This window comes from Nilaparvata lugens, chromosome 10, assembly GCF_014356525.2.
Source record: "Nilaparvata lugens isolate BPH chromosome 10, ASM1435652v1, whole genome shotgun sequence".
In the NCBI taxonomy this organism is placed as follows: Eukaryota; Metazoa; Arthropoda; class Insecta; order Hemiptera; family Delphacidae; genus Nilaparvata; species Nilaparvata lugens.
The window spans coordinates 16,631,100-16,650,052 of record NC_052513.1 but is presented as its reverse complement, the minus strand read 5'-3'; the positions used below and the strand labels follow the sequence as shown (position 1 = coordinate 16,650,052).

The following is an 18,953-nucleotide window of genomic DNA, read 5'->3' as shown; positions in this document are numbered from 1 at the left end:
GTCTGTTCACAGTGGTGTCGATTGAAATTTTCCCCGATGCCAAGACATTGGTTGGATAGAAGCATGTACGGAAAAAAGTGAATAGAGCTGCACTGTGACTTATGTGTGATGCTAATTCGAGATATAGCTAAATGGCTGTGCTGTTGCTTCAGCAAACGACTGTGCAACGACCAACCATTTATGTCAGTGATTTTAAACTATGTCTCACATAGCTATGTTTGATTTTATGTAACGACTCTGCAACCGGGCATTAACCTATTCCGTACTATGTGTAACCTTATCTAAATTTGGGAGAGGAATAGCACAAGGTTACCTTATTTTTTCTCTCCCTATCATTCTAATGATATAATTATTGTATGAATCTATAAAGAATAATAATTTTCAACAATTGAGTAATAGTATTACCTGAGCAAGCGACACCAACGCCAACACAACATACAATTCCGCCTGAGTCAGCTGACCGGGCACAGTTCTATTGGCCAGACTCCATATGAAGCCGAGCGTATCGGTGGACAGACCACTGGTCATCAACAGCTGCGACACAACAGCTGTGTCCGCCAGCTGTTGGCTGTTGCCACCGCCGCCCCGCATTCGCACCACGCCCCACAGCTGATTGTAGAACGGGCTGGCCGCTCCGGAGTCCGGTGAAAGCCAGGCTGGTGACACCTGCACGACAAAATTGACCAAAACTCAGCAAATTTTCCTTTCCGAATTCAAATTTATTGAGCTGGCTCATGGCCATCTATAGTTCTCTAGATACACTACAGATGGCCATGACTGGCCGCTAACTAATGTTAAACATTGATACCTTAGACCAGTTATAGAATAGACACGCTGGGAAGTCTAGCCTCTGAAGCCAACATCTACTGCCATATCGCCAAATCGTGACGTCAGCATCGGATAGAAAACTTTTCTGTAGAGTTTGTTTACATTGTTTTACATAGCAGATTGTGTCTCAGCGGGAGTTTACCATTTTCATAAATAATAATTGACCGAGCAAAGTGAGGTCTAAGATTCAAGTCGACGGTTTGGCATTTCTCTTAATGTTTAAATGTTTATATGTTGCGCATTTACGGCAAAACGCCGTAGATTTTCATGAAATTTGACAGGTATGTTCCTTTTTTTAATTGCGCGTCGACGTATATTAAACAAGGTTTTTGAAAATTTTGCATTTCAAGGATAATACAAAAGGAAAAAGGAGCCTCCTTCATACGCCAATATTAGAGTAAAAATCAGACTATAGAATTATTCATCATAAATTGGCTGACAAGTGATTACACAGATGTGTGGAGAAGCCAGTCTATTGCTGTATTTCCATAAGGTCTATAGTTTCAATCAGGTACTTGTGGATGAGAATACTGCGTGAGGTCTACTGTTCACAGAACTACTAGTTTACTTTCATCTGAAATAGACACAATCTGAAAGTTTTCCATCCGATGCTGACGTCACGATGGGGCGATATGGCAGTAGATGTTGGCTTCAGAGGCTAGACTCCCCAGCGTGTCTATTCTATAATTGGTCTAAGCATGATACATATAACCATAACATCATACATTCTTGTGTCATCACAACTCAAGGCTTTGAGCAAAATTGTTCGAGGTTGGGTTTTTGTGTCTTTGATTTTTTATTGTTTATTTTTTTCTTTGCTGCTCCATTAGAGGTTAAATTATTTTTCTATAATAATAATAATAATAATAATAATTTATTCTTTGCATGTACATATTTTACAATGTTTGGCAGTTCGTCAAAACAATAAAAACAACAATAAAAACAATAAATTGTTCTTAAATATAAACAACAACAAAAAATACAAGAAGAAAAACAAGTCAATCAATCAATCAATTAATTAAAAACAACCTATATGAAATGAAAATTCAAGTGAAATGCTGTAAATTTAGATATGTAAATTAGTTAAGAATAATATCATTATTAAATAAAGTCCAAAACAAATGCTGTACATTTCCTCATTGCTGTAAATTAGTTGAGATTTATGATATGACAGATATGGCAGAACCCCCCAAGAACTCTTCCAAACTATAAAATTCTTTGTTTATTAGCCAGTTTCCCAGGCATTCCTTGAATTCCCTTTTATTCTTCAAATTTGTGATTTCTTTAGGGAGAGCATTTAAAATCTTTTTAATCATATACTGAGGGCTTGTCTCAAAAAAGTTAGTTCTATGGGCCTGAATTCTCAATTCTCTATTATTTCTGGTATTGTATCTGTGGATAGATGCCCCAGTTCAGAGGCTAGACTTCCCAGCGTGTCTATTCTATAATTGGACTAAGCATGATACATGAATGAATGAATGAATTTTATTTGCCAAAAACAAAATACAAAAAAGCTTTACAAAAAATAAATTTAAGTATATCACTTTTTGAGCTACAACGTGTTTGAAGAAGTCTTAAAATCTGTGTTTGAATAATTGTTGCCTGCTTGGAACTGTGATTGTTATATTTGTTGCGAGTTTTTATTGGATTTATTTGTTTTTAAAATGAAATGCTGAATTGTTGCTGTTGTGATTTATTCGTCGAGGTAATAAACATTTTAAATTGCACGTCCTGTAAAAACTCATATTATTTATGAGTATTATTACATATACGCAATAAGCAACTATTACTTATACCCCAACACATATGATATATAGTGGGGTGTATATTTATTCATTGAAATTATCATTTATTCATTGTTGAAACACCGCTGATTTATGTAGTTATACTATCAATATTCTAATGTTGCATTCAATCTTCATTGTAATTAATAAGTTTTCATAATATGTGAAATTTGTTGCATAATTGGCTGTTGTACTGTAATTTATTGTAGATTCGTATATGAACCAGAATGTATTGTAACTTACTTGAATAAATAAATTCAAATTCTAAATTCAAAAATTTCAAGTGCATGGGATTTTTTGAAATAAACTATAGGAAACTGTCAAAAGCAAATTTGGCTAAGTGGAAGTGCTCAGGGTGTAAAAAAAATAAACTTTCATCTAGCAATCAGAGAAACACTATGGACCTAACTAAAGAGTGCAAACAAGAAATATTAAAGGAAATAAAATCTATAATATCCACGGAACTTGACGGATTTAGAGAAGAATTGAAAAAAAACGAACGATACTGTATCCGAACTGCGACATTCAGTGGAATTTTTCTCAGCTAAAATAGACGATTACAATTTGTTAATAGATAACTTCAAAGCGGAGCATGGTGAAATGAAAAAAAAAACGAAAAATTAGCTAGAAGGGTGCATGAAATGGAGGTGCAAATCGTCGAGCTACAACAGTATAGTAGGAGCAACAACCTGGAGATCCATGGTATACCACAAACACCTACGGAATTATTGAGGACTTGTCAAAAGCACTCAATTTCGAAAATGATGTTTCTAAAATCGATGTAGCTCATAGAGTTCCAACAAATAACAAAAAGACTATTCCACCAATACTAATAAGATTCAATAACAGAAGTGAGAAAAATAACTGGTTTTCTAGATATAAGCAAGTACAGAAGGATCTGAGAAAAATGCAACCACCAGGACAACTGCGAACTACAGCAGTCAATAAGAATCTTCAAGATGGGCCAGTATACATCAATGAAAATTTATCAGCATACTATCGTGGTATTCTGATGGAAGCGAAACACTTTGCCAAGGAGAACGGATATAGATATACGTGGGTCATAAATGGGAAAATATATTTACGTACGCAAGAAGACTCAAGACCTATCAGACTGGTAAGTCACGCTGATCTAGACAGTCTAAAGTGTGCTAGTAGATCGAACTCGTCGGTAAAAAACAATAATGAACGTAAGTAATACAGCACGCATGCTTTGATGTCAGTTAATTGCCAATAGACTTTCATATTTTTATGTCAGCAATAGAAGAAATATATAATTTACTAGATAAGGAAATAAAGTTAACTAATGAAATAGAAAACTACATAGATTACTCACCGTCATCTAGAAATCAATTGAATATTATAAATATATTTCATATGAATATAAGAAGTATTTCCAAAAATTTTGACGAACTGGTAGTATTTTTGAATGATTTAAAATTTGATTTTGATATAATTATCTTGACTGAGACGTGGATATGTGGAGAATCTCTATTTGAATATAAAATGAAGGGTTATAGAACATTTAACAAATGCTCCAGGTTAAATAAGTGTGATGGCATTTGTATATTTGTTAAGGAGGAGGTCATGTTTGAGATTTATTCAATAGATATACAAGAGGCTAACTCGTTAAGTTTGAATGTAGAGATAGGCAATATCCAATTACTGATAATTGCAGTTTATCGCTCCCCTAGTGGTAATGTTGCTACATTCCTAGACAGTATTGAGAATAGCCTCCAATCAATTCAAGATAAGAATAATTGTGTCTTTGTTGGAGATATGAACATTGACTTTAATGCAAATAACAATATAACAAGTGAATATATTCATATACTAAATAAAAATGGTTTTGAATCCTTTAATTCTTTCACGAGAGTAACAGAAACTACACAAACTTGTATTGATCATATTTTTTTCAAGACTAATAATAATGATATAAATGAACAATCTTTTGGTAATGTATTAAAAACATCAATTACAGATCACTTTTCGACTACTTTACACATCCATCTATCAAATAACAGACAGGCGAAACAAAAAAGTAGCTTTCCTATAATTGACTATGCACTACTGACTAAACGCATCGAAGACGAGGAATGGGGGCTCTTGTACTCTAATGATGACGTCGGTATTGATTCATTGACGGAATTGTTTGTGGAGGGACTTAGGTGTCATATAGAGAATTCTACAAAGATGAAATCTATTCCACATAAAAAACGAGCCTTAAAGCCTTGGATTACACCAGGTTTTATCAAGTCAATGTAATGTGATACAAATGTAAGGGATTCAATGAAATTAAAACTAATTAAACAGCCATATAACACTTTATTAAAAAACAAGTTTAAAGATTATAGAAATAAGTTGAATGAATTGATCAATATCACTAAAACAAATTATTATAAAAATAAATTAGAGGAACACAAAAACAATAGTAATAAGTTATGGAATGTTATGAGGGAAATTATTGGTAAAAATGCTGACAAAGGAAATAATATCAAAATTGACCCCAATAAATTAAACAATTTTTTCGCAAATGTAGGTAGAGAATATGCTAGTAAAATTCCGGCTATAAATGTAGATTGTGATGAAATATACAACGACCACTTCCCATTAATAAACGAACAGTTTACCCTGAATCCTGTTACGATGCTTTGAGGCTGGTGAATTCCCGATTTGCTTCAAGACAGCCAGAATTAAACCGCTTTTCAAGTCAGGTAACGTCATCTTCCGGAGAATTATAGACCCATAAGTTTAATCAGTAATCTAGCAAAAATAATGGAGAAAGCAATCAAAACTAGATTGATGGGTTTTATAAACAATCACAACATAATTCATAAGGATCAATATGGCTTCCAAAGTAACAAAAATACTGAGGATGCTCTGGCCGCCTTTACAAATGAAGTTTCTGAAGCCATGTCTTCCAATAACAACAAATGCCTAGCTATAATGATTGACCTGGCAAAAGCCTATGATACCATACCCCACAATAAATTACTAACAAAATTGGAGAGGTACGGGATTAGAGGACTCCACCTTCAATTATTTAAGAATTATTTAAGTGATCGGACACAATTAATATCTGATAACAACAGTTACAAATCAAATACTACAAAACTTAACGACTTTGGATTACCACAAGGTACCGTCTTGTCCCCGATTTTATTTTTACTCTATATCAACGACATCTTTAAACTAAATATTGATAGTTCGAAAATAATTTCCTTTGCTGACGATACGGCTGTAATAGTTAAGGACCGCTCATGGTTAGAGACGTACTCGAGAGCAGAAAGAGTAATATCCATTGTTAAACAATGGCTTGATATTAATACATTGAGTATAAATACATCAAAAACTAAATATATTGCATTTTCTCCTACAATAGTTGGTCAACCAAATGATGCTATGGATTTAAAAATACATACAAATTGTGATTTTGAGAAATGGAAGGATTGAGCATGCCCTCAACTAAAAAATGGAAAATCTATAAAGTATCTGGGCATCATGGTTGATTGTAACCATAAGTGGGAGCCTCATATAGAATATATTTGTAAACGCTTAAAATTTATTTCCTTTATATTTTATAAAGTCCGTAAAATATTAGACATTAAATTACTTAGGGTCCTTTACTTTGCCTATGTTCAATCGGTGCTGCAATATGGGTTAGTGGTATGGGGAGGAGCGTATGATGTTTTTATGAATAAAATTTTTACATTTCAAAAAATGATAATAAAAGCAATTCTTAATAAGCCAAGGGCTTTTTCTAGTAGTGGAACATTTGCCGAATTTAAAGTGATGACAGTACGTCAAATTTATATAAAGAAACTTCTCTATTATGCATGGATGAGGAAGGATGAATTTACAGTGAATAATAACGTTTCTATGTATAACCTGAGAGTTACATCTCATAACATTTATAATATCAACTATTCAGATTTGACAATGGTGCGAAGACAATTGGGGTATCTTAGCTCAAAAATAATAAATATCATGCCAAATGCATTGTCAGAATATCTTTCTAATAGGGGTAGACAGAGGATGGAACAGATAAATAAGTGGGTGATACAAAAATTTTTCTTCGACATCAGTCAAATATTATAATTATTAGTAATTTATTGTTAACTTCGATTTTTGTAGCTTTGATTATTAGTAAATAAATTTTTATATTGTCTAAACAGCTGATACTCTCACTCAGCGGTCAGGGTTTTGCCCTTGCTGGGTGGTGCCATGTAATTTTAATTTATTTGTAAAATAGCATAATATTATAATCTAGAATATTTCTTTTGTAAGTTTTTTATTTTGTATTTGTTTTTATGGGCAATAAAGATGTTAAAAAAAAAATATGCTACTGCACTTAAACCAAGATACATACATTTATTTAATTAGATATAATAACGAAATGATATTATCCTTTACATTACAAACATAGTTTTAAAATGAAGATTCAATTTATGATCACATGCATAAGTAGCCTACAGTAGGTGAGGCAGAAACACCGGCAAAAGGAAGATTCCTTGTGCGCCAGTGTGAGTCGTAAATCAGCTTAATCAGGGATGTAATATATAAACTTGAATCTAGCGTATGAAGTGTTCGAAAATATAATTTATAATATGAAGTTGATTATTGTATAAAAGTCAATGATTGGAAATAATTCAAGTTTAGCCATGCCTCTATGGCTCTTTTTCTGTGTTTATTATTTCGGAAATTATTAAGTGGAAATTCACTTTCTAGTATATTTATGAATTTACTGCTAATGTAGTAAAGTTGCCTTCTAAGAAGAGCTGAGTTGGTGTTATATATTTCATATTTTCTTATTGTATTAGGTCTAAGATTATAATTTATGTCATCGGCTAGAGGGAAATTATGCTCGTATTTAAAACTGTAATTTGTTATGCAACTAAGATATAACTGTCGTATAGTTTTAACATCAAATTCACTGAACAAAATCTTACTATCATAAGTTCTAGGTTTCTTTAAAATTGTCTTTATGATGAATTTTTGTATTAGAAAAAGGTTTTTAATATGGGTATCGAAACATATAACCATAACATCATACATTATTGTGTCATCACAACGAAAGGCTTTGAGCAAAATTGTTCGAGGTTGGGTTTTTGTGTCTTTGATATTTTATTATTTTTTTCTTTGCTGCTCCATTTGAGGTTAAATTATTTTTCTATCATCATAATTTTGAGCTAGGCTTTGGGCTTTGAGCAAAATTGTTCGAGGTTGGGTTTTTGTGTCTTTGATATTTTATTGATTATTTTTTTCTTTGCTGCTCCATTTGAGGTTAAATTATTTTTCTATCATCATAATTTTCAATTTTCCAGTGGTGTATTTATTGTTATTGGTTGTTTGTTTATGTTATAAGCATCTCGCTGATGACAAAACATGCATAATGAACATGTTTGTTTATCAATCACGTCCTACCGTTAGTGGTCAGCCTAACAAACAAATTGAAAAGTTGATAGGTAAACTATCCTCAGCCCTCTATGCCATCAAACGTATAAAGGCAATAGCTGACAAAAAAACTGCTCTGATAGCTTACTACTCGCTATTTGCATCACATATTGGTGATGTTATTTTCCCATTACTACTAAAAGAATGATCTACTACTCAATGGTGCAGAGCACTCTCTTCTACGGAATCACCATCCATTATTTAGCACCCGAATATATAAAACAGCCACTGCATAGGGCCGAAGAAAGATTAATAAAAACACTTTTTAATGGTGTTGAACGTCACTTGTTCGGAATTATGTCGGTGGAAGCTTTAGCCAGGTTCACAGATTTGTCACGAAACTACTACAAGAACGAATATAGAGAAATGAACGAAATAGAATATACATTGAGACATAGGAATTATAGAACCCAGAGATATAATAATGCCTATGGTAAAAGAGCTCCAGAGTTCAGAATACCATTTCTGTTAAATTCATTGCCACTAGAGCTGACAATGTTACAGAGTAAGAATGAAATTCAAACAAAACTCAAAGTGCACTTCATAAGGATAAATAATTTTGATTAGTTTCAGGAAATGAGTTGTGTTTTGTTTTTTGTGTTTATTCGAGTTTATGAATTTTTCATTGACTATCTATTATATTTTTTGAGTTTAAAATAATTTTAGTTTTTCAATGAAGATATATTATGATTTAATAAAAATTTATGTTTAGAGTGAGTAACATTAGGTAATATCCCAGAGTGATTATCTTGTTAATTGTCGCTTACCAAGTAAAGTCTTTTTTTATGAGTCTTATTTCGTTAAGTTAAGTCAGTTTATGTTGAGTTAATTTTATGGTGCAATGGACAAAAGAGAACAATCAGTTACAAAAATGAAGAAATATAATCAGGTTAATTAAGAAATATAATTATTGTTATTGATTGTTTTTATTGTATGTAAAGGATTATTTTTATATATCCCTCAAATAGCTTACAGCTAGAGGGATATTATCGCACTATTGTAATACTTAAATAAATAAATAAATATGGGCTATGGAATAATAGCATGGGGTGCAGCCACGCAGACCTACATTGTGCAAGTTCTAATTCTCCAAAAGAAAATAATAAGAATAATAAATGGTTTACCACACGACACACACTGCAAACCATAATTCATACAGGATAGGATCCTCACTGTAATATCCCTATACATACTGTAACGGATTCTATTTTTATCAAAATATAACTCTTAAACTTTTTCAAAAAGGAAGTTATGGTGAACGGAATAGGGTTTATCTTTAAAATATTGGAGAATCTAATTATGAAACTTGATGGTATTCAGGATGGTGATGGATAAAAAAATATTAGGTCGGGGACTATAATTTGAAACTGGCAAATGACAATAATGAATGTGATTCTTGTACTCACCGCTGTTAATAATTATTTGCCTACACGCATTCGACACAGCTTGACACGGCTAACTTTGTAACCGCACAGTCCACTTTTTCATCACTGTCGATTTGTTTCTTGCACTGTCCTGCTTATCATAATGCCAGTAAGAACGGGGAAGAGGATAGACGTGCCTAAGTTGTTTGTTTTTCAACTATTGTGTTGGAGCTTGGCTAGAGCTGCCTTATCTGCTACGATAGTTGGCAGATAGCAGAGTTGGAATGAATTTGTTTTAGAAAATTGGACAATATTCTTATTATTATGAAAATGGATCGTTACAATACTTAAAGCAATCATGCATATAAAAAAATTCAAACCAGACAAGCCACACAGAAGAAATATCCACGAGCACAACACAAGAAGAAAAAATGATCTTGAAATTCCCTACAACAGACTACAAAAATCACAAAAACAACCAGAATCTTCATTTTAAATGAAGTAAATTTAACAACTGTAAATTTTTAAATTTGTAAAATTGTGTAAATTTTTCAACTGCCCACCGGATGACCTCATATTTAATAATTAATATAATACCGTACATGCCTTAGTGGAATAGTGATTCAATTGAATGATAATATTTTATGAGAATGGTGCCGGTGAACAATGCTAGCTCAACTGCACCATTATCTAACAACATTTCTAACCATCCATACGTCGTTCACTGTAAATAACCAGCTCTTTGCTCTCTCACAAAAATAATATAGGAATCACACCTTCTCAATTCAATTGGCAATTTATTGTAAATATAAGGTCCTAAGTACATAAACGAGTGTCTAAAAATTTCCCTGCTCACCTTTGGTATCTTACACAGTAGCTGGTTAACGCTTCTCATATTGTAATAAAGATTTCCCGTACCACAGTTTCCGCTTTTCAAATAAAACAATTTTAAAACTTTAAAAACGAATAAATTTTGGATAGACATTATTTTCAAATTTACATACAAAGGAATAGAACTATCTCTTACATTTTTAAACATTATCAATCTTATATAGTGATTCTGGGTTATTCTTAACCTATTAATAATAGTTTTAAAATTTACCTATTAGTTTTCATGGAGCTAAGCGCTCAACGGATCTTCCGCTGATACCCTGACCTCACCCTCCTACCTTACCTGACGTTCCTCTGATCTCAATGATAAAGGTGGTAAAAAGAAAAGTAAAAAAGTAAAAGTTCTACACAGACTAAAAGTCAGATTATTTTGGATTGATATATGATTGATTATTTTTGATTCATATATATTATTATGATGGATTGATATTTATATTTGTTGATTTTAGACCAACTGCTGCTCAACCCTACTTTTTGTTTTGGTGAAATCGGGCGGTGAAATGAAGCCATTTATCAGTATACAAATTTTCCAATACATGATAATCTTTGCCAAACCTTATAATAATCATTATTTATAGTGCTTATTAGATTAGGACACCAGCCGAGCCACCGCATAGTCTGTTTGTATATCATGTGATGTTACTTAATCACATGATAACTGTTTGATAATATAATAAGTTGTTTACTAAGTTTAGTTTGTTATCTACGTAAATAAAGATGGTTGCTTCAAATGGCTAAGAATTTATTAAGATATTTATTAAACATGGTGCAGTCGGTAGGAGCGGGACTCAATAATTATTCTTCCACACTTAGCTGATATTTTCGCCGCCAGAGGTCGCACTTCAAGTTTTGCTCAAATTTCTCCGTTGAAATCCAAACTTTTCCAAACACATCTTGCAGGTATCAACGATTTATTTTTGATTGTGAAGTTGAGTATTTATGTTGTGGTCCGCATAAAAGAGGAATTCTTGCAAGTGAAATCACACTAGTATTCGGTTCAATTCGGACACCCTTGCATTGAACGTGGATTTCAATTCTGGCTACCAACTGTGAGTATCCCTTACGCTTGCTTCGGTTCAGTAAATCGCCCTTCAATGAATCGTCAACTTTTGTTTCAGTCAAGTTGTCAACGTATAAACATGCAAGAGTTCTGTATTCTCCCTCAGTCGCTCTAGTCATGTTGATGTTGGCACTGAATTGCCTTCTCTTCTTCCCTATAAAACTGCCATGTTTATGGGAAAGGTCTATCATGCGTGATGTTATACGTTTGTACCCAGAAAGAGGGTAACGATGGAGCTCCCTGTGAAAATCAAGAATGCAAGGGTGCAATCGAGCTTTCATTCAAAATTGTAAATCTTTTTGATTTTTTCTTTCCTCGATAAACTGATCCCAGGTCTAATAAATATTCTATTATTGGCCAAGAATAAGAGCAAACATAAAAAATCTGGCTGAATCCTGCTCGCTTTGTCAAAAATATAGAGGGTCCAATGTAAGAAGTCCAATGCTTTCTCATGAAATACCCGATTTTCCATTTTAAAAAATTGGAGTGGATATAGCTGAAGTAAAAGGAATCTTATAGTTGTGGATTATTATTCAAGGTGGCTTGAAATAACAAAAATGAACAGTAAGACAAGTTCGGCTGTTAAATCTATTTTATCCCAGTTATTTGGCAGGTTTGGAATTCCGCAGATTATAATAGCTGATAATAACCCGTTTGGCTCCCAAGAAATGATACATTTCGCAAAGGAGTGGGATTTTAAAATTATTACAATAAGTCCTCGTTATTCTCAGTCTAACGGCTTAGCTGAAAAGGGGGTGGACATAGCAAAGACATATAATGGGGGCTATAAAGGGGGTGGACATATAATAAGAAAGTGTGCTGAAAGCAAAACCGATTTAAACTTGAGTTTGCTTAACTAACGGAATAGTTGTGTTGCGGGTCTCAATTATTCTCCTGTTCAGTTAATGTTTGGTCGAATGATAAGAACAAAGTTCCCTTATCTTCAAGATAGTTTGAAACTTCATCAACTTCCTCGGAAAGAAATAGCAGTGCAATTGAAGAACCATAAATTTCAACAGAAAGAAACATACGATAAGCAGTCACGGAAACGTGTTTCTTATTTCAAAGAAATCAGCCCATTTATATCCAAGATTGGAGAACAAAATTGTGGGAGCCTGGAGTAGTTATTAATGAAGCTGATGCCCCACGGTCCTATGTGGTGAAGTCCAATAGCGGAAGAATATTAAGAAGAAATGAGAGGTTTTTAAGAAGAAGATGAAATCAAAGGGAAGATTGGAAAAGAAAATGTTAGAGAAAGTAAAAGGGGAAGATGTTTGTATATCATGTGATGTTACTTAATCACATGATAACTGTTTGATAATATAATAAGTTGTTTACTAAGTTTAGTTTGTTATCTACGTAAATAAAGATGGTTGCTTCAAATGGCTAAGAATTTATTAAGATATTTGAACATAGTCCATTGGTGACCGGGCTGGCGACCTGAGTGAGACACCAAATCTCTATTCATGAACTTTATGGGATACTGTCTTTATTCATGTGATATTGTATTTTTTGCACCAAAGACTTTTGCTTTTAATATAGGCTTTATCAATTTCTCCTTTTTTGATATATATGATATGTTTTGTGTGCTTGTTTTTTGACGAACCAATTGCTACAATTAGTTTACAAGGTAATGAAGATCATTTACTCATTTATTCTAACATAAAAAAGTGAATATACTATATTGATATCAATATTATATTTTTCCAAAGCAGAGAGAGCATAAATGATTTCATGATATGATTTGAAAATACTCACTGGTGCTTTGACTGCATTGTCTTTCTTCTTTTGGAATGTCTCTTTGTTTGATAGCAAGTTCTCTATCATTGCATCAGCATTAATGCTCTGCAAATAAAACAGAATATGTACTGTTTTTAGTTATAATTAATAATATTGAGAGTAATAAAAACCAGTCACATTTAAATTAAATATCAATAGACATACATACGGTACATCATATTTATTTCAAAAAGTTGTTTTGAACAAGAAAGATAAAGATTGGGAATAATTAATTGAAGATAAAAAATTAAGAAAGAGAAATACAGAATATGGTAGTTTAAGTGATAGAAGATAATAAAATAAACTCACTCCTTTGTATCCTGTGATATACTTCTATTGAATATATCTTCTATCCTCCTTTATTATGCATTATTAATATTATTATACTCTTGGACATTATTATACTCTTCTAAGAATACTATATTATTCTATTGAAAATAGAAGAATAAAGAAGTAGGTGATAGAAGATAGCTAAATAATTTATTGATAGCAAATAATTGTAGAAGCGCATTCAGCTTACATATTCTCCAAAAGAAAATAATAAGAATAATAAATGGTTTACCACACGATACACACTGCAAACCATAATTCATACAGGATAGGATCCTCACTGTAATAGCCCTATACATACTATAACGGATTCTATTTTTATCAAAATATAACTCTTAAACTTTTTCAAAAAGGAAGTTATGGTGAACGGAATAGGGTTTATCTTTAAAATATTGGAGAATCTAATTATGAAACTTGATGGTATTCAGGATGGTGATGGATGAAAAAATATTAGGTCGGGGACCATAATTTGAAACTGGCAAATGACAATAATGAATGTGATTCTTGTACTCACCGCTGTTAATAATAATTTGCCTACACGCGTTCGACACAGCTTGACACGGCTAACTTTGTAACCGCACAGTCCACTTTTTCATCACTGTCGATTTGTTTCTTGCACTGTCCTGCTTATCATAATGCCAGTAAGAACGGGAAAGAGGATAGACGTGCCTAAGTTGTTTGTTTTTCAACTATTGTGTTGGAGCTTGGCTAGAGCTGCCTTATCTGCTGTGACGATAGTTGGCAGATAGCAGAGTTGGAATGAATTTGTTTTAGAAAATTGGACAATATTCTTATTATTATGAAAATGGATCGTTACAATACTTAAAGCAATCATGCATATAAAAAATTCAAACCAGACAAGCCACACAGAAGAAATATCCACGAGCACAACACAAGAAGAAAAAATGATCTTGAAATTCCCTACAACAGACTACAAAAATCACAAAAACAACCAGAATCTTCATTTAAATAAAGTAAATTTAACAACTGTAAATTTTTAAACTTTGTGTAAATTTTTAAATTTGTAAAATTGTGTAAATTTTTCAACTGCCCACCGGATGACCTCATATTTAATAATTAATATAATACCGTACATGCCTTAGTGGAATAGTGATTCAATTGAATAATAATATTTTTATGAGAATGGTGCCGGTGAACAATGCTAGCTCAACCTGCACCATTATCTAACAACATTTCTAACCATCCATACGTCGTTCACTGTAAATAACCAGCTCTTTGCTCTCTCACAAAAAATAATATAGGAATCACACCTTCTCAATTCAATTGGCAATTTATTGTAAATATAAGGTCCTAAGTACATAAACGAGTGTCTAAAAATTTCCCTGCTCACCTTTGGTATCTTACACAGTAGCTGGTTAACGCTTCTCATATTGTAATAAAGATTTCCCGTACCACAGTTTCCGCTTTTCAAATAAAACAATTTTAAAACTTTAAAAACGAATAAATTTTGGATAGACATTATTTTCAATTTACATACAAAGGAATAGAACTATCTCTTACATTTTTAAACATTATCAATCTTATATAGTGATTCTGGGTTATTCTTAACCTATTAATAATAGTTTTAAAATTTACCTATTAGTTTTCATGGAGCTAAGCGCTCAACGGATCTTCCGCTGATACCCTGACCTCACCCTCCTACCTTACCTGACGTTCCTCTGATCTCAATGATAAAGGTGGTAAAAAGAAAAGTAAAAAAGTAAAAGGTCTACACAGACTGAAAGTCAGATTATTTTGGATTGATATATGATTGATTATTTTTGATTCATATATATTATTATGATGGATTGATATTATATTTGTTGATTTTAGACCAACTGCTGCTCAACCCTACTTTTTGTTTTGGTGAAATCGGGCGGTGAAATGAAGCCATTTATCAGTATACAAATTTTCCAATACATGATAATCTTTGCCAAACCTTATAATAATCATTTATAGTGCTTATTAGATTAGGACACCAGCCGAGCCACCGCATAGTCTGTTTGTATATCATGTGATGTTACTTAATCACATGATAACTGTTTGATAATATAATAAGTTGTTTGCTAAGTTTAGTTTGTTATCTACGTAAATAAAGATGGTTGCTTCAAATGGCTAAGAATTTATTAAGATATTTATTAAACATGGTGCAGTCGGTAGGAGCGGGACTCAATAATTATTCTTCCACACTTAGCTGATATTTTCGCCGCCAGAGGTCGCACTTCAAGTTTTGCTCAAATTTTCCCGTTGAAATCCAAACTTTTCCAAACACATCTTGCAGGTATCAACGATTTATTTTTGATTGTGACATAAGTTGAGTATTTATGTTGTGGTCCGCATAAAAGAGGAATTCTTGCAAGTGAAATCACACTAGTATTCGGTTCAATTCGGACACCCTTTCATTGAACGTGGATTTCAATTCTGGCTACCAACTGTGAGTATCCCTTACGCTTGCTTTGATTCAGTAAATCGCCCTTCAAAGAATCGTCAACTTTTGTTTCAGTCATGTTGTCAACGTATAAACATGCAAGAGTTCTGTATTCTCCCTCAGTCGCTCTAGTCATGTTGATGTTGGCACTGAATTTCCTTCTCTTCTTCCCTATAAAACTGCCATGTTTATGGGAAAGGTCTATCATGCGTGATGTTATACGTTTGTACCCAGAAAGAGGGTAACGATGGAGCTCCCAGTGAAAATCGAGAATACAAGGGTGCAATCGAGCTTTCATTCAAAATTGTAAATCTTTTTGATTTTTCCTTTCCTCGATAAACTGATCCCAGGTCTAATAAATATTCAGCCTCAAAATTCTATTATTGGCCAGGAATAAGAGCAAACATAAAAAATCTGGCTGAATCCTGCTCGCTTTGTCAAAAATATAGAGGGTCCAATGTAAGAAGTCCAATGCTTTCTCATGAAATACCCGATTTTCCATTTTAAAAAATTGGAGTGGATATAGCTGAAGTAAAAGGAATCTCATAGTTGTGGATTATTATTCAAGGTGGCTTGAAATAACAAAAATGAACAGTAAGACAAGTTCGGCTGTTAAATCTATTTTATCCCAGTTATTTGGCAGGTTTGGAATTCCGCAGATTATAATAGCTGATAATAACCCGTTTGGCTCCCAAGAAATGATACATTTCGCAAAGGAGTGGGATTTTAAAATTATTACAATAAGTCCTCGTTATTCTCAGTCTAACGGCTTAGCTGAAAAGGGGGTGGACATAGCAAAGACATATAATGGGTGGCTATAAAGGGGGTGGACATATAATAAGAAAGTGTGCTGAAAGCAAAACCGATTTAAACTTGAGTTTGCTTAACTAACGGAATAGTTGTGTTGCGGGTCTCAATTATTCTCCTGTTCAGTTAATGTTCGGTCGAATGATAAGAACAAAGTTCCCTTATCTTCAAGATAGTTTGAAACTTCATCAACTTCCTCGGAAAGAAATAGCAGTGCAATTGAAGAACCATAAATTTCAACAGAAAGAAACATACGATAAGCAGTCACGGAAACGTGTTTCTTATTTCAAAGAAAATCAGCCCATTTATATCCAAGATTGGAGAACAAAATTGTGGGAGCCTGGAGTAGTTATAATGAAGCTGATGCCCCACGATCCTATCTGGTGAAGTCCAATAGCGGAAGAATATTAAGAAGAAATGAAAGGGTTTTAAGAAGAAGATGAAATCAAAGGAAAGATTGGAAAAGAAAATGTTCCAGAAAGTAAAAGGGGAAGATGTTTGTATATCATGTGATGTTACTTAATCACATGATAACTGTTTGATAATATAATAAGTTGTTTACTAAGTTTAGTTTGTTATCTACGTAAATAAAGATGGTTGCTTCAAATGGCTAAGAATTTATTAAGATATTTAAACATAGTCCATTAGTGACCGGGCTGGCGACCTGAGTGAGACACCAAATCTCTATTCATGAATTTTATGGGATACTGTCTTTATTCATGTGATATTGTATTTTTTGCACCAAAGACTTTTGCTTTTAATATAGGCTTTATCAATTTCTCCTTTGTTGATATATATAATATGTTTTGTGTGCTTGTTTTTTGACGAACCAATTGCTACAATTAGTTTACTAGGTAATGAAGATCATTATTACTCATTTATTCTAACATCAAAGAAGTGAATATACTATATTAATATCAATATTATATTTTTCAAAAGCAGAGAGAGCATAAATGATTTTATGATATTATTTGAAAATACTCACTGGTGCTTTGACTGCATTGTCTTTCTTCTTTTGGAATGTCTCTTTGTTTGATAGCAAGTTCTCTATCATTGCATCAGCATTAATGCTCTGCAAATAAAACAGAATATGTACTGTTTTTAGTTATAATTAATTATATTGAGAGTAATAAAAACCAGTCACATTTAAATTAAATATCAATAGACATACGGTACATCATATTTATTTCAAAAAGTTGTTTTGAACAAGAAAGATAAAGATTGGGAATAATTAATTAAAGATGAAAAATTAAGAAAGAGAAATAAAGAATATGGCAGTTTAAGTGATAGAAGATAATAAAATAAACTCACTCATTTGTATGGTCCTGTGATAAACTTCTATTGAATATATCTTCTATCCTCCTTTATTATACATTATTAATATAATGTATTTACCAAACTCTTGGACATTATTACTCTTCTAAGAATATATTATTCTATTGAAAATAGAAGAATAAACTAGTAGGTGATAGAAGATAGCTAAATAATTTATTGATAGCAAATCAATTGTAGAAGCGCATTCAACTTACATATTCTACAACAGTTAGCAACTTTAATACTGGAATCCTACAGTCATCACTCAGAGTGGCTAAATTTGAATGTACATGAATATCTTGTAATGAAATAATATTTGTCGTTTTCTGTTCATAACACAAACAACAATATGGGCATGACAAAAACCAATGTGAATAATGGCATGAATTTCAAACAGAAACATGAGTTGAAAAATAAGTTAATTATGATTTACTACATATAGAATGAAAGAATAATATAAAAAGTTGATTAACTTACCTTATTGGGAATAAATGGTTTGTTCATAGCTTTTAGTTGCTGTTGCTTTTTGATGTAATCTGGTTGTTTTACAGTTCCTGTTTCCAATTTAAACTTTTGACTATTCATAGCTTGATTCTCAATTAGTAGTTGGATATAATCTAATTAATAAAACCTCGCAATCTTATTAAAAAAAATTTCTACGTTTACTGCTTTCGTTTTCGTACATAACCTACACATCTACAAACACTAAATTTAGTAAAAATCACAGGCAATGACAACATTCAAACAAATTCAATACTGTTCGAAATCCATAATAAATATTAAATTTAATACAGTTTAATTCTACATCACAACAAAAATAGGAATTTTACTTTACAGTCTTTACACTCATTACTCATCAGCTGTCATCCATTTTGTGAACTGTCAGCACAGCCATACGAATCGCAATCGTATCA

At 32.5% G+C, this 18,953-nt stretch overlaps 1 protein-coding gene across 4 annotated transcripts in view; it reads right to left on the bottom strand.

The window, feature by feature from the left end:
• Window positions 1-18,923, bottom strand: part of LOC111052564 — a 34,211-nt gene extending 15,288 nt beyond the window's left edge. The window contains exons 1-3 of one of the 4 annotated variants that reach the window (XM_039436457.1): window positions 18,517-18,923; window positions 17,711-17,797; window positions 406-666 (exon numbers count right to left, since the gene is read on the bottom strand). In XM_039436457.1, coding sequence (XP_039292391.1) covers window positions 406-666; window positions 17,711-17,797; window positions 18,517-18,624 — 456 coding nt within the window. In that variant the 5' untranslated portion in view covers window positions 18,625-18,923. Of the gene's footprint in view, window positions 1-405; window positions 667-9,472; window positions 9,582-13,139; window positions 13,227-14,004; window positions 14,095-17,710; window positions 17,798-18,516 lie in introns of those variants that run through there. The other 3 variants (XM_039436461.1, XM_039436458.1, XM_039436459.1) reach the window with 3 other exon arrangements.
• Window positions 18,924-18,953: the final 30 nt, after the last annotated feature.